At 41.8% G+C, this 17,311-nt stretch overlaps 2 protein-coding genes across 2 annotated transcripts; one reads left to right on the top strand and one right to left on the bottom strand.

The window, feature by feature from the left end:
- Positions 1-1,956: 1,956 nt before the first annotated feature.
- RB195_015560 (uncharacterized protein) lies at positions 1,957-6,910 on the top strand (the record flags this gene model as incomplete). Its single annotated transcript, XM_064206324.1, has 6 exons — positions 1,957-2,100; positions 2,223-2,327; positions 2,886-3,449; positions 4,392-4,426; positions 6,698-6,781; positions 6,835-6,910. The coding sequence occupies 6 exons, from the start codon at positions 1,957-1,959 to the stop codon at positions 6,908-6,910; spliced, it is 1,008 nt and encodes a 335-aa protein (XP_064062205.1).
- An 882-nt stretch (positions 6,911-7,792) lies between these two features.
- Positions 7,793-17,222, bottom strand: RB195_015559 (uncharacterized protein; the record flags this gene model as incomplete). The annotated part of the gene is made up of 16 exons (XM_064206323.1): positions 7,793-7,904; positions 7,971-8,071; positions 9,643-9,774; positions 9,844-9,975; positions 10,047-10,184; positions 10,663-10,768; positions 10,828-10,982; positions 11,355-11,436; positions 12,293-12,402; positions 12,464-12,595; positions 13,450-13,570; positions 14,780-14,901; positions 14,985-15,071; positions 15,139-15,227; positions 16,946-17,001; positions 17,155-17,222. The coding sequence occupies 16 exons, from the start codon at positions 17,220-17,222 to the stop codon at positions 7,793-7,795; spliced, it is 1,743 nt and encodes a 580-aa protein (XP_064062204.1).
- Between the last annotated feature and the right edge of the window lie 89 nt (positions 17,223-17,311).

Genomic DNA, 17,311 nt, shown 5'->3' with positions numbered 1-17,311 from the left:
ATTAATGCTATTTAGATTTATATAAGATCTATTTGGTGTGAGCATTCCTGCGCTCATTATAATCCTACCTTGACCTTGATTACTGTTGGAAGAAAAAAAGAGGGATTTTGACAATTGCGTTTTAATTATCACCGCCTAGGGCAATTTGTTAGAAGAACAATGGCGATGTTACCATCGTTTTTCAAAACGGACTCCTCCTGGAAATTTTGGCCAAGCCTCAATCAACCCGTATGGCCTTGCCGTGGAACAGTTGATGGTTGTTCTCATAGAATGTCTATATATGGGTGTACAACTACTTCGCACAAATCAGGGGTGTTTGTTCACAATGCCTTGCTATGGGACAACGGTTGGCGGCAACGCTTCCGATTGCTACATATCGTAGCTAAAATTGAGGCACCAATTTGAAAAACGGTTCCTTTGCTTTATTGTCGATACATCGACGATTGTTTCCTAGTTGCTCCACTCAAGAGATGGACAATTGTTTCAAGCTACTAAATGAACAATCGGAGTACATAAAGTTTACCTGGGATAACCCTAAAGGAAAGTGGTTAACCTTATCCAAGCGCATACCTAAAAAAAATGTGCATGAGTGAATGGTACCGGAAACCCAGTAGCAAGAACATTATACTACGCTGCCTTTCTGCTCATCACACAAGTTAGGAGGTCCTTAGTACGAAATATGTTTCGCACATTTATCTCTGCTTGCACTAGAGGAGAGGAATAACAAGTGGTGGGAACAGGAGGTCAATCGAGGTTGGTGAGAAAAATGACGGTCAATAATGGCTACTGACCAATGAGGTCTATGAGTAAAAGAGTACAACCCCGAAAATCTGATACGGAGAAAATACCCTTTTGTATACTGCTTACTGTTACTTTTTTCCGATGAGTTTAGCGCTGCCAACCAGCAGTGTCTCAGGAAAGCTAATCTTGAAGAATCTGTAGCAACATCAAGCAAAGGCTCATACATAATAAACGTCCAAAATATGTTCGGATAACAAGGTGATTGCATGAGCTTATGTGTTGTTTATCTGATTTCCTGGATGCAGTGTGGTGACGAATACATAGGAGAAACAGCTAGACCTCTGTGTGTTCGAGTTAACAAACACCTGGACGGCAAATGGGAATCATGTGACTCTACTGCATCAGGTGGTCATACAGTGCGGCGTCATAACGAAGATTTCAAAGATAATATCACAGCATTGGCGCGCGAACTTAGTGTTGCGGCGGGCAAGGCTCTGGAAGCATTTTGGATGCGCTCCAAGGGCGCAGAGATGAATTGCAAAGTGGAATGACGCTCCATTATGCGGGAGCTCGGGCCATATTTAAAACCGATATTTGATATTATTTGAGTCACTTCACCACAGGTACCTGGCAGTGGCAGGAGATACGATAAGGTACGGTATTCACTTGTCACCATGAGACCCAACACTAAACTTGCGACTTTTTCTGTAGGGCAGACAGAGCGGTTGAGTCACTTTCGACTTCGCTATTTCAAGCTCTAAAGAAGGCGATCTCGCCGAAACGTCTGTCACGAATAAAGCATTATAACAACCTCGTGTCTGGCTCAACTTAAAAAAGCAAATTATGAGACATTACCATGCCGAGGTTTACTCTACGTCGTACTCGTCGGAAGTTTGAAAAACGTTTCTTCGCAGAAGATTTTCACAATATTAGTCTCCTAAAATTAAGATTGTAAGGAGATGAATTCCGGAATTGTATACAAAAAGTATGTATGAACGGTAGAAGAGGGGACACATGCTCCACTTTGCTTTCTCTCAATGATGTGGGAAGGCCTACCCTTCGACACGGCTGTGTGGAACCTTAAAGCTGTGCGTTTCACCGCTTACACAGCTACACCGATTAATTATTTTTCCTAACAATCTTATCATAATTTCAGAGTAAGTTAATAACATGTGGCTAAGATTGAGTATGGTGCATTCGAATGTGCTCATCCAGATGTACCCCTCCATCTTCGCTGCACTTTCCACATTACTTCCGAATCTTCTTAGCGAAAAGACATTTTTGAATAGGGAAGCAGAGATGGCTCGTATTGATGGATACTCCGTCATCAACGAATGTCGAAATTCACAGCCATACAAGGTGAGTTGAGCAGGTTGACGGCTTAGAAAAGGTGAAAAATATGGGGCATGTTGCCATATTCAACAAGAATTTTTCTCCAGAGATTCAGCCCTTCTAACTTTTGATGCACCAAACGTTTTCAGATTTACATCCCTGGGAAGAAAATGTGCGTATGGACAAACACAGAAGTTGGAGCGGATGGGGGATGCCCAAAGTACAATTTTCATACTCACTATATTAATGAAGGAGTAAGTACTAGCTTGATTTGTTGTTTGTTACAGATTGAGTGTTTTTTTAAACAAAATAAAAACAGAATAGAGGTTTTTGAATCTTCATGGGTTAGGTGTTCAATCTTAGATCTGTATAGGATCTGCATATGTTGCGAAGGAATAGCAAATGGCAAGGAAAGGCCAGAATGTCTTTCAACTACATTCAGTTCACAAGTACACAAATCCGTGGGAAGTTAGGGAAGGTGAAATTGCTGTATGCAATGTAGTGCGATCTGAGATTTGTAAATGAACTACCCACCGCTAACTACAAGCAGGCTGCGTAGACGAAAGAAGGTCTCACCGCAGCATTTCGAGCACTTGCGTAGTCGACCACAATTCAACTCATTTTGATCTAACTGTAACACCGGTACATACGGAAGAATACGGAAGAATACTAGCAGTTTTTCTTGTTAGGTGAAGGTTCCGAATAATTGTAAATGGAAGTACGATAACTTGGCAAAGAACACGTGAAATAATTGGTTTTTGTAGGATTTTTGTATGACTTTTATCTCATTCTCATCTACTCTCATTTACTAGGTACATGGTTGTTCTCATGGAAATGGTATGGTCGCCTGTGTATGCGATGAACACACATTGAACTGTTTTGATTCACTTGATAATTCTACAATAAATACATTGACTTTGCAAGAATTGCGCTGCATTCTGTGGCGTTGGGAGAAGGAGAAGCCTAGGATCAGACGCCAAGCTGAAAATGAAACTTCTTCGAAAGACAGCACTTCTTCTACTTCTATTTCAACCTCAACTCGAGCAACCACTGCAGCGAAGACAGAAACCACTACAACGAAGGAGAAAACCACTACCAGTACAACAGAGGAAAAAACCACTACCACAACCGAAAAGGAAACCAGCACAACAAAAAAAGAAACAACTACAGACAAACAATCGACAACAACCGAGAAGGAAACCACTAAAATAACTACAACCGAGTTAACAATTGGAAATAGCACTTCTAAAACGCATTCAACTACGACAACTGCAACGACCAGAAGAGAAATAAAAACGGTGAAACCAACGCAGAAGACGAAAAAAGTTACTAGCACGAGAAAAACCCTGCCAACAACGGTTGAAGAAGACCGTGTGGTATGTCATTCCATGCGCTTAGGAGAATCCTTCCTCTCCCACCTCTCCGAACATGTCGCCTCAAGTTCCCCGAATAAACCACGAAGCAGAAAAAATGCGCAATCTACAGTGAATGTGTATGTATAAACATAGTGCCGAACGCATTGCGTTGCGTACTCGGCGTCTTCTATCCTGACAATGGGAATAGCAGGGTCGCGACTGATCATTCCTGCGAGTAAGGAAGTGAGGAAGTAGTAACGTGTTATGCCGACGCCGCATCTTCGACGACTTCTGTATGTATTCTTGTTCACTGTTGTTTCTGTTCGGAGGGGCGAAAGAGTATGTGATTCTTACGAGACTTGCTGAGAAACGGCAAAGTTTTGGTATATTGACACTTTTTTGTTCCATGACATATGTCGTAAATCCGATTATCCTCTCACCTTCCTCTCTCGGCGCCTCTTTACTCTCTTAGTTCATGAGTTTCAGACGATTCAAATACATATACTAGGAAAATGAAATAGTTAAAGGCAACATACCACGAATCTGAGGTGGTGCGGATTTCAGGTGGAGTATACGTATACGGGGTCGTAGATTATGAAGACTGGGGTAGTTCAGCTCACCTCTCCCTGTATCACTGCAAAAAGCTAATTCCTGTTTTGTACGATGCCATCTATTGCAACGCTCCACCCTCTGCGCCACCTCCGCCCTGGGATTCGTCGAAAATCAATTCGGACTGTCCCTATAGGCAGGCGCACTGCAATGGAAGGCATCGTACAAAACAGCATTCAGGGGTCGGGTGCTTGCAGTGATTCAGGAAGAGATGAGCGGAACCACCCCGGTCTCCATAATCGACGACCCCGTATACGGATACTCCACCTCAAATCCATACCACCCCAGATTCGTGGTATGCTGCCTTTAAACATTGTTAATCACTCTTCACTAGCACATCGAATATTTTTCCAGGGCGCAACCTCTGCCAGACCTCGATTTGTCTACAAGTGAGCACTTATTACAGTTGTCGATGAGTTGAAAAAAAAACACTGTTCTACAGTATGTCCCAAAGTATCCAAAAAAGTTTCTGCTCAAACTTCACTTTGTACGCCATTCGTAGTTCGATTTTAAATAGAGCAATCTTTCTATATCATAACGTGATTTCCATGCTGTCACAGTTATTTATAATAAGAATATATCCTTTAAAATCTCGCTAAACCTTGTTTGTAAAGTTACGTAAGATGATATCCCAAATAATCAATCAGGTCAAAACGACCCAATTTGTGGTGCATAGCTATGTGCCCGGAATTTTGCGACGTTTTTGGTTTGCGTCCGAAGTGGATCCCTGAGACCCTTGCACGGCCCTAGAATCCTATAGCAGCTAGCGAAGGTCTCATCGCGGTCGTTGAAGGACGAGTTCTGCCGCTATGAGGTCTAATTATCTATCGATCGACAAGCTTCCCGGAAGTTTTTTTCGTCTTTTTTGTGTAATTATTAATGATTAGGTTCGCTTCACAGTCGCAAGAAAAGAAAAGAAAATCCTTCTTCGCAGCTCCGGCACCATTGCCCTATCGATCAGTCGTCCCATTGATCGGATGCGCACTGAGGCAGACTACTAATGGCCACTCTTTCTGTAGAAGTAAGCGACCTGTCATCAGGACGTCACAGTATGTTCGGCGCCGTTGTGGTTGCAGTTGATTTTGGATCGTAACGTCACAGTGGAGGCGAGTATACACCTTTGTCACACGGCACTATTCCACAGCCTGTCCCAAATCCCACGTGTCAACGGCTTTTCTACTTTCATTGTCAGAGTTCTCAAGTTCTTTTCTTAGGTGAAATAACATAGTAGGCTCAAACCCTAGAAGAGTCTGCTAGTCTATTATAAGACAAGTCATCACCTATGTCCTTCGCTAGTGAAACTATCAGTAACTGCTACGGAGTATTGGGTTGGCTTCTGATTTTTTTACACTTGGAAAAAGTGGACGTTTGAAGCTTAGTATACGTCTTTTTCCTGAGGGTTCGGGTCGAAGCTAGATGGTACTAGAAGACAGTCGAAAATATATAAAAGTGCTGGTACTGCCGTTGCAATGTAATTGGATTATAGTCATTCCCGAGTAATCTTTTTCTACGATTGGAAGCAAAGTCATACAGCTCGTCTTTTGGCCGCCAACATCAACGGAACATTGAGAGACGGGACCACTAGTGTACTACCAGGTTCATCTACACGCCCTATCTACACGCTCCAGTATACCACAAATTTCTGTTCGGATAGGTACTGTTCGGGCCTACTGAAATCAACCGTTTGGGAAAGAGTCTGTCAGCCGTTGCTGCTTCGCCAGCACCGATCCGAGTTTTTGCAGGATATCATCGTGGAAGATGAGAGCTGGGTCTTCTATGATAATGATAGTCGTCGTGACTACTGGCTCCTCGAGGCCTTCGGGGGCAGGGGCAGCCACAACCAAGTCGACCTCAACGGAGAGTTCTTGTCTGTTGTGGTGGAAAGTGCTGCCTGACAACCAGACGGTCGACTTCAAGTCTGCATCCGGCAGCTTCGCGAGTCCACGACAACGCACAGCGGGCAACTTGAGGTCTTGCCTTGAGAACTGATCTCTCATCCGCGCTATTCCCCAGTCATGGGTCAAAGTGTCCAAGCATTTAGTGGAGAAGGAAGGCGATGAAACTGCGTGGAACTCATACAGTGGGTGTAGCGCAACATAGAATGGTGAAAAGTAGTGGAAAACGCTTGATCATCCACCTTACAGTCCAAGCTTATCGCCATGCGATTTTCGCATGTTTGAACTCTTCGAAGGAGCACTTGGAGGCAAGCAATTCGAGGCCAACGATCAAGCGGAAACATTCGTATATAACTGGGTAGATAACTGTCCAATTTCATTCCCCGAGAACAAAATGAAGAAATTACCAAAACGTTGGGAAAATGTATAATAAAAGGAGGAGATTATTCAGAAAAGTAATTTGTAGGAACGCAGATGTTTCCTATAAAATAAATTCTGTTTAAACTAAAAGTTCGTTTATATCTAACTATTCCTCGTAGAATAGGAGGAATTAATGGAAGGAATTTACCAGAAAATCCATTAAATATTATTGCATCCACCATAAGTTCAGGAAATGTCGTTATAAAACAAAAGAGTACGTTTCGCATGATGAGAGCATACTAGGGGAAGTTTTGGCGGGATATACACAGTACCATTTCCCAGGATTTTAGGATCTTAAACTGTGGAACAGTGCCAGAAAGCTTATTTTGAAGTAGTATAATTCAGAAATGTCACGGCCCACATGTTGTCAGTTATTGGTGCATACGCAGGCACGCTTCTTCTACTTCAAGTCATAGTATTATTGATGTGGTATGAAACTACTTAACATTCTAGTACTGACTAGTCGAAAAATACGAATTCAGGCAGAAACTGCAAAGACGTGAAGACATTTTTGTAGTGAGAGAAATGGCTAAGGAGATATCCAGAAGAAAGAAATAGGAGAGATATATTCTGATCATATGAATTATGTCCTACATCAGTTACAATACTTAGCTTATTATAAATTCGATAAATGTTTCTGATTTTAAGAGTTTTGACTTCTTCTTATTAGATCTGTCTCATAAACTTCACAAGCAGCCTGGTAGATGGCTTTGATCTTTTTTGTTGGATCACCACGTCGGCTTAGAAGATACATTCACCATTTCACTAAATATCGTCTTTAGTACCAATCAAATGTTTTTAAATCAGAGGCACCTGAGTCTAGTCTGTTATAAAACATGTGTACGAGAAACAGGGAAATAGGTGCATTAGGTTTGAGATGTCATATTTTTTCTCTTTCTTCTCCTATTTCACCAACAATCATGGAAGCGGTGCACAAGTGTGTATATGTATACAGTAGATGATCTAAAATTCCAGCAATATATCATCCAGGCGCTAACCCATCAGATAAATAGTGAATACAAAACGTTGTCTTTCGAACATACCCCCCGCACTATAGGTATCGTTTAATGGTTTGTTCTATACTGTGATTGAACAGCTTTAATAACCAAAGGCTACGTAGAAATTAGATCAGTGATCGCTCTGGTAGATCCTTTTGTGACAATGATGAACAGTTTATTCATGTGCAAAAATGCGCAAATAACTTTCTCTCAGAGTATCTACAAAAAAAGAGACCCGTAATAGCAATAAAATACATTCAAATGAAAGCAGTATTGAAAGCAACATTAAAATATGTATAAGCAGACTGGCCAGTCTGCAATGGTATGTTCCTATCACTCGAAATATAGTCATGTCATTCTTCACATAGAGGTATGCGAGTCGTTGCGTATAGAAAAAAAAGATAAACTCTGATTTTCATACGTCGTTCAAAAAGAGGTGAAATTAATGGTCAGCTTTGTAAGCAGTGAAGCTTTTGATGGATATACGGTGAGGTTGAACGGAACAGGTGCTCCCACCACTTTCTGACCCATCATTGTCAGCTGGTGCAATAGTGCTAAAAATCAGGAATAACTTCATGTAGTTCCAGGTTTTCAGTTCAACCGAATAGAAGTAAACGTACTTTCGTGAACACTTTTGTCGGAGAGCTGTAAGCATCGAAAGAAACACAGGAAGTACAATGAGCCCATGAACGAGGCCGAATACTGTCACGAGTGCAACCGTCTATAAAGAGAAGCATGGATTTCAGTGTTTAACAGTATACAGAGTAATGAGATTGCATTGCTGGTAGCGAAAGTGTTTTTTCAACAGATCTCCCAATCAGGTTCACAAGTTATACTGCAAGATTCCGAACTATGAATTGCCTCTTACTTTTTTGTGATACCTTTTTTCAAAACTTTTCCAGAGCAAATACATTTGTCCAGTTAATCTGCAAAAACAAATTGTCTGACAATGCCACAAAGCATGACTACGCCTATTATCTCCTCTGCATTAACGGTTTCGGTGCTAGGTTTACATCTAACGGTTCTCCTGGATGGTTAAGACACCAACGAATGTTTCGGTGTTCGTGAATAGATACGCCAACAAATCAATAAAGGTTCCTTTCCCGGAAAAATAGCTTAGTACCAAGAAATCATCGTTAAGAAACTCTTCTTGTTACAGAGATGAGTCACTTCTGTGCAAACAATAAGGAAATGGGGCGGCGTATACGAGTTTGATTGCTACCTGCACGTGGTGGACCTGGTACAGATTTCAGGTGGAGTATTCGTATACGGAATAGTAGACTATGGAGAGAGGGGTGATTCCGCTCATTTCTTCCTAATTGCCGTAAAAAACGGTTCGGAAGATCCGGCGCGTGCACAAGGCTGCCGGGCTCCAATCGAATTCGTTGTAGAAAATAGCGCGCCGGATCACTCGAAGCGGTATCGTCCGGGCCATTTTTTACGGCAAAATGGATGGAAATGGACGGAATCACCCTCCCCTCCACAACCTGCGATCCCGTATACAAATGCTCCACCTGAAATCCGTACCTCAGATTCGTTGGGTGATGCCTTTAACGAGGAACCATCGACCCAGTCGGAGATTCTGGTCTGTATCCAGAAGATGAGAAATGGAAAATCTGGTGGAGACGACGGGATTAGCGCAGAAATGCTCAAATATCTTTCACCGTTAGGGATTTGTGAGAAGACAAAGATCATCCGTTCAATATAGATAGACGAAAGGATACCTAACTCGTGGAGACACGCTATCACAATTCGCGTCCACAAGAAGTTATCCATCACGGATCCTAGGAATTATCGAGGAATCTCTTTGCGCGGGTTATGTACAAGGTATTGAAGCAGACGGATGACACGTGATACGGAAGATATGAACATCTTGCACCGCCATCGAAAGTGGCTAAAGTAAATCGTCTTCGCTTCTTTGGTCATATGTTAAGGAGACCGGCAGATCGCCTTGTTTAACGAGTTTTTAGGAGTTTATCAGGGCTCGAGCTGGAAGAAGCCACCTGACCGAAAACGGAAGTTCTGGAATGAGGTGAAAGAGGACCTGAGGACACTCGAGGTGGATAGGCAGTTCAGACGAGACGTAAGGTTTCGCAGAATATGGAATAGCGACAAATGGATTGGTCCTGTGATTGATTCTACTCAAGACGGATCGAGAAGGTTGTGCAGAGCTATGTTCAAGGACGGCACATCTCGACGATGATCCGGGTAATTGCGTCAGGCGATGACATCAGCCCGCCGATTAAGTCAGTAAGTCAATACGTAATAATAGTAATAATCGTTCTAACTAACCTTTAGAAACACCATTCCTAGATAGCAGGGTTTGATAAGAACGGGCATCATAGCAAACATCGTGCTCAATCCTCCTTGCATCGTTGGCCAACCAATATTTAGAAAAGCATCTTCAAGTTTTTCCAGAGGAGTCTGGAACCAAAAATTTCTTAGAGCTACTGTAAAGTTATAATAATCTATAAGTTAGTGCTGAGATAATACCTGTGCTTTCACTTGGTAGTAGTGATAACTGATATGGGCAGAGATATCAACGCTGAAGCCGATAGACATTAAAAGAGCTGCCATTGATACCGGGTCTATGCCTACACCCCACAATGAAAGGAATCCAAACACCTTAATAGGGAAAAATTATATAATGACTAACCAGAAGAACTTGAATATCAATTCGACAACGTTTGACTTACGCCCAGATTTACGCTGAGGAGGCTGAACATCGCAGCAACAATCGAGACTACATCGGGGATGAAGATAATAAAAGACAATCCCATACAGATCACCTCGGAGTATAGTGTTTGCCATATAACATCACCGAGGGCATCCGTCTGAAACGAAAGACATCACGATGTTCGAAGCTTACTGGAAACGCAGCCGCTTAATAGTGTAGAGCGAAATGTGCTGATCTCTCCAGGAAAAGATAGGGTCAGTGGATGTACATCACAAAGGTGAGCGTGATCGCGCTCAATTCAATCTTTTACGTTATTAGGTGCCCCGTAAGGAAGCAAAGTCGCTAAGGCCGTTATAAACGTCATTTTTCAAGCAGAACTAGCAGGTGTTGAACATGATCGCGCCCACAACTCACAGCACTAACCCTATCTTTTCTTAGAGAGACTCCAACATCGCCAATTTCGAGGCATGCTGCCATGAATCTAGGCTTAAATCCGAAGAATTTCTGATCTTATAAAAGGCTGACTTTTAAATGAGTTTTATTCACTCAACAAATGCAGTATCATAACTTCTTCTGAAAACTGTACTGGAATTTCATTTGACAAGCCTTTAAGAAATATGGAATAAAAATCACACCTGATCAGCAAAAGTGCTTCGTTCTGTATAAGCGTAAACGCCAAGTTCAGGATACTTCCTGCTAATTCCACGCCATTCCTGTATGAGTGGAAACATCTCGTTATATCTAAAATTTCATGTGTTTCTTTGATTCCATACTTGAAATTATTTTCTTTAAACTCATACCTCACGAGAGAAGTGAAACCAGTAGTAAAGAGGAATGATTGTATACATGTTGGTTCATTGATCATGCATGCAGTCTCATTAATCCTTAGAGTAGCTTTCCAATAGGAATCAGATTCCACGAAAGACGGGATGTGAACGTAGGTGAACGGAATGCTCTGCAATATGTATTACATAACGGTGCCTTCCAAGTATTGCTACACTTCGTAACAGCTAGAAATATTTCATGCCGGCAATGCACCTCATATTCAGCAAATTTTACATCTTCGTTCTATTGATTAATATGCTAATCATGGACTTCCAAAGTGGTCATGAGAAGATTTTTATACAGGGAGCTTATCACTGTAATAAAATTGCAATGTGAGGCATAAAGGTGCACTAAAGGTTTGCTTCGATTTTGCAGGTACCTCAGAAAATCCAAGATTCCATCCCAAGATCATAGTACTTCAGTAGTAACAGTAGAAGTCCACTCGGATCTTTCGCTATTATAATTCAAAAAGATATTCTCCTACTTCACCCATACCACTAACCTCATCTTCTTCCTCGCCTTCACGGAATGTCAAGTAGTCCAAGTAAGGCTGCAGAAAACAGAATGTTGAGGCAGGACCATAGCTGGAATTGAAACAAATATTTCGGTAACATTTTCAGAACAGGAACAAAGTGAAACCTAAAATTATTTGTTGAAGGAATGCATTGACGCTTAAAGCTATCGATATGCAACTCTCAGTAAAGCATCCGGGAATAATAGGCTCTGCCGCGCTCTACTCCGACCTCTAAGGTATTGGGATCCCAAATCGCGCATCTACGGTAGTTGATAATCCCGTGAACTGTTGTGAACTGTTGTTTATTTGATGGCTTTAACAGTTCTGGTGGTTCTAAGGTATGGTTCAATTGGTGATTCCTCGAAACATACGTAAGATCTGTTGTTCAGCTTACTTGTTTGTCATGCGCCCAAGCACAATAAGAACTGAAGTGCTGCTCCTGTCTAGTTTTTTAATTTCCCTGATTTGGATGCAAGAAGCAATGGTAACGAAAAAAAATGTGATTCAGCAACCTAGGATTGGTAAAAACAAGGTTCTACCGCCTCGCTATCCACGTCTGCATCAGTATCTAGTTTTCATACTGACATTGCAGCAACTTCCCAGAGGTATAGTAGGTGCGTCAAATGCGGTGCAGTTGCATAAGGCTCCGCTTGAAGCGGTGAGGTGGAGCGTACCGGTTGAGTTCTAGGAGGGACCCTTGCTGGCACCATTCATTTAGTGACGGTCCCAGCTCGTTTCCAACCGATATCTCCACCGCGCCAAATAAAGCGCAGCCGCTTACGCAACTGCACCGTGCTTCACGTCGTTTTGACTCGACCATGTGCATCATTTCATGAAAGCTTAGCTAAGAAGGTATTCGTGGTGCGAGCTCCGCACTAATTAACTATTCTTGTCTGGAACATCTTCGCATTTTAGAAGAAGGTTACCTGTAGCTCGCTGTTTCGTAATCCTTGATCATGCTCTTCACTGCTGTGAGTCTGTTTGCATCTCGAAGATCACCAGGTGTTGTCACAACTACCGCAAATGTTTGCATACCCTTAATTTAAATCATAAGCATCTACAAGGAAAAAAATTTAATCTAACTAATTGTTATTGACCTTGATTGCTTGGTCGTACCGTATCTTGAACTTTACTATCCGTGCGTCTGGAGGAGCAAGTTTCTGCACTGACAGATCAGTTTCCACAATTGAGATACCGTAGTATGTGACACTCCAGTAAACGATGAGAACCTTTAATAGTTTTTGGAAACATGAGCGGCTCAAAGAAGCAAACACGAGAACAGTATAGTGACGGTGAATGACCATTCATACGACAATTAGTGAGCGTTATTGACTCTCGTGGAAGTAATTAACATCTCTAATATTTCTTGGCATGCCATTGCCACAGGTTAAATTCTAAGTCGACCTAATGGTTCTCTATATTATACTTGCTTTGTGGGATGGAAGCTCGGTGAGGCATTCCCGGTACAGTGGTGTCATCAGATGATGTTACAGACGATGATGCCAACAACGTATTTGTGAGAATATTTGTCAGTTTCTTTCCTCAGAAAACTTTCAAAAATGTCATTTTTGTTGGAATGAAACACAAATGTATCTTGAGTTTAGTATATAACACAGTTCCTCCTTACATACCCCGATTAAAACAATCAATCGAGAAATTAAAGGAAAAAAATGATCCCAGTAGACAAAATGGTTTGGATAAAAAAGCTTCTGTAATAAAGATGTTTGTTATGGAAGACGATGGGAGTGAAATGACTGAATGAGGACCTAAATTTTAGGAGCAAAAAGTGAAAAGTAGGGGTTTTTAGGCAAATATTGAAATTGAGATCCCGACAGTCTCAAATCTTCAAACTGGTGGAGAAAATGTTCGATTACTAACGCAAAAATAATAGCGGTGATAATTGGCTATTATATTCTTATTTAACATATAGTTGGTAGATGAACTGCGTAGGTGAACAGCGTAATTACTAGTTGTTTGCGCTAATGCAGCTAAGGTGTGCCTTTTCCTGTTTTTTCTTTCAAGCTTATGCTTATAATTGTTTGAATGAATGATCTTCTCGCGCAAAAAACATGACGAAACTTACCAGAATTGTCAGTATACGCATCCATGGTTTACCCACTACACGAGCCATATATTTCCAAGCACGGTCATGAAATACACCAGCATGCTTGATCGGAGTGAGCTCTTCCGGTAGACAGGTGCTACTAGAACTAGGAAATGACCATGCAAAATTCAGAAGACTGTACAATTCCTTAAGTCATGTGATTCTACAGTAATTTCGATGATATTGTTCTTGAGGTTTTTTAAAGAAAGTGTAAAAAAAGTCGACTGCAACTGTTTACAGTGTGTAGCAAGTCCTGAGTAGGAAATTTCAGCCAATTATCGAAATTTCTGTTGAAGAGATAGAAAGAATGGACTGTTCTTGTAAAGAAAACTAGTCCCAAAGAGAAGAAAAAAAGTAAAATTATAAAAAAGATTATTTAAAACATATGTGATGATCTCGAGAAAAAGGAAACAAGTGGGAAAGAGCCGGAATAATTTTTCAACCAGTTTAAATCCATTCTTTCCACTGATCTCCGAAATACTGGCTCCTAATTAAGGGCAGCATACCACGAATCTGACGTGGGGGGTGAATCTGTGGGAAAAGGTAGAGGTTGTAGATTGCGGGAATCAGGGATATTCTGCTCAACTCTCCTATTTGTCGTAAAAAAAAACGGCGTGGAAGTCGTCAGATCAGTGATGCTTCCTTACGAACCTAATCAAGTGAAACCAATGAAGAGGCTGGTACTAAGGCGACAGGAACGTGTAGAGGAGCCTCCTAACGTACCTCGAAGTAGTCAAAGGAGTTCCCACGCCTTTTTTAACGGCGATCAGGGAGAGATGAGTGGAACTACCCTAGATCCCACAATTTACAACACCATCTGTAGTTTTTACTTCAGATTCTCTCACCACGTCAGATTCGTGGTTTGCTCTCTTTAAGACGTGGTCATAGAAATACAGTATTTGAGGAAAATATATGTTGAAAATTTTAACTCAGTGGCACCCTTATTTCTGGATGCTCTATCTCATTTTGTTCTCTTAGTAACCTTACTAACATGTCATGTATCCTCCAAGACTAATGCTTAGGTTTTAGGGCCCCGATTGATTCAGTCATTTACATCCAGAAATAAGGTCGCCAGTTAGCGGCCACCTCAAATACATTTTACTCCAAACAAGTTTACGATAAATAAATGACTATGTCATATAATGTGTTACTTCCAAAAAAAAAAGCCGAAAATGAAATGCATAGCAATCCATGATCATTAAGCATGCATGCAACAACTTTATCCGCACCTTTCCGAATTAAAAACATTCAGAAATAAGGTCGCCTCTGAGTGCCCCCTCCCCATTACATTTACCCGAGTATTCCTCACCTGCACTCGTCATCAACTTTTTTGTATTCGTTGTGAGCAGTTAAGGTTAGTATGGCTGGGAACAAAATCAGCTGGTACAAGTAACATATTATGCTGGCTACCACAGAGTAAATGGCGAAAGTCTGTAATTTGATTGCATTTCGAAGAAATCACACTTGTATAAAAAATCATGGAGAATAGAGAACTCAGACACGGTCCAACAAACCTGCAGAACAGGAGTACTTGAAAGAACACCATTACCAAAGGAAATAAGGTTGGTAATAGAGGTCACAGTCATTGAGCAGCCAGACACCTAGGATTGAAACCGGACTAACGAAATCTTGACCAAAATCGCTAAGACTTTTACAAAGCAAACATACTTGAACCATTTCAGCCACTCGTCTTGGAATGTCGAGACTCTTTTCCGTACGATGCCAAGCGGCGAGCATAATGAAGACATCATCGATACCTGGAAGGAAAAACCTACTGGAAAAGGCAAGGTAATGTACCTATTCGGTTTTACAAAGACCAAGGTTAATTATTTTCCTTACAGATATGTTAGCAATTCAGTCACCTTCCAGTAATTGGTGATTTTATAACTGTAGCTTGTCACAAATTAGAAATTATATATAAAATTTGTTTTACTTTCGTGCTATAAGGGCAGTTGTAGCGAAGTCCGTAAGAGGTCCGTCAGTGACTGCACTGCCGGTACCTGGTTCGAAATCTCCTTCCTGCCAACAAAGTGGTTTATTCCTCTGGGGTAGATAAATAGGTTCAAGACTCGTTTGGCAGGATAACAACAGTAGCTTGATACATCGGCTCACCTCGGCAAATAGGCAAGTATAGGCCAAAACGTGTTCATAAACCCTCAAACGGTTATGAACTGAAGTGGAATGCGTAGGTGCATCCCAAGTGGATTGATGCGCCAGGAACTTTTCTTCTGTTCTTCTTTTCTGCTAGTAACACTAGCTGGTTCTTCTCTGACGGTGCAAAAAGAGCTGTTTTTCGCCTACCATTCCATCCAGTCCACATTTGTATATAGTCGGGTCAAAACAACATGAAGCACGGTGCAGTTACGCAAGCGGCTTCACTCGACGCAGCGCGGTGGAGAGAGCGGTTGGAATCGACGTGGGACCGATCGCGAACTACAGCAATAAACGGTGGTAGAAGAGGTCCCCACTCGATCCTAACCGCTACGCCCCACCGCGGCGCACCAAACGCAACCGCTTACACAATTGCACCATACTTCATTTTTTCGTTTTGACTCAACTATAATTTTAAAGCGTTGGTTTAGCTTAAAGAGTTTTCCGTAATCCAAAATACCTTTTTTCCAATTATTATTCACTTAATTTTGAACCGTTGGTCTATGTATGGAACTAGAATTGTTTTGTAATCCAGCAAAGGCGACTGCAGAAAAGTTCAACGTTTCGGTCTCTGCAACTACCGGTTTTGGAAGATTTTTCCAAAATATGTTTTGTGGAGAGCCTCACTATCAATTTTTTTTCCAATAATGTCCTTGAACGCTACTGTTGCCACTTTTTTGGATGAGAATGTACGAAAATTCTGCACTCCTACTGAAAGCACACAACTGCGAGAAATGACATTTGCACTGTATTGAGTCGCACTCCTTTCCCATCACTGTACCCTGATGCTCCAGCGTAGGCGTAAGCTGCGCACCATAGAGTGTGTCTGAGTGCAGGAAAACAAGAAAAATCTCTAGGAGCAACTCAAAAATAGCACCAGCAGTGTTGAAAACATTCACCTCCCTTGGGAACGAACTCTTTGCGTTTTTCATCCAAAATATTTCCACTTGTACTTCTTCCGTTCTTCCATGAGTGGTTGACATATTAGCGCTATAAATGCACTTTGCACCTGGTTACGGTCTCGCAGTTATTGCGTCCCCTGTTTGCCATGAACAAGGACGATTCAGAGATCCTATTGGCATTTGACGAACAACATAAAACTGCACGAGTAATTTCATTTTCAATGATTTTCAACAGCGGCGCACGTGAACGTTTCGCTTTCCGAAAGTATCAAATACGAACGAATAAAAATCAACTGTGTAGGAATACAAATGTGTGTCAACGGCTTAGTAAGGGCTCAGTTCTTGGGTGTTCAGTTGGAAATCATCCGCAACTGTCGGTGTATAAGAATCCTTCAACTCTACAAGGAATAAACAGTCATTACCGAGTCGAAGAGTCGAGTTCGAAGAGATTAGTCGAAACGAAGACAGTTTCAGGCAACTACAATATGTATTAATAGGATCATCACGTAGGGTTCGAGTTCTGTCGAACTCCACAGAATAAGCTAGTACAGTAATGCCTGCTGTTCGGGAATTTCTGCAGCAGCAACTGCTATTAAACTATAGTTGGGTCAAAACGACATGAAGTACGGACCGTTGCGCAAGCGGCCGCTCTCGCAAGCGGTGCGGTGGAGACGGCGGTTGGAATCGAGGTGGGACCATGGCGAACTGCAGAGGTGTGTGGCGGTAGCGTGGATCCTTACACGATCCCAACCGCTACGCTCCACCGCTCCGCTTTGAGCGCATCCGCT

The sequence above is a fragment of the Necator americanus genome, chromosome V (assembly GCF_031761385.1).
Source record: "Necator americanus strain Aroian chromosome V, whole genome shotgun sequence".
In the NCBI taxonomy this organism is placed as follows: Eukaryota; Metazoa; Nematoda; class Chromadorea; order Rhabditida; family Ancylostomatidae; genus Necator; species Necator americanus.
The sequence above is the reverse complement of the archived record's forward strand: the minus strand, read 5'-3'. Positions and strand labels throughout refer to the sequence as shown.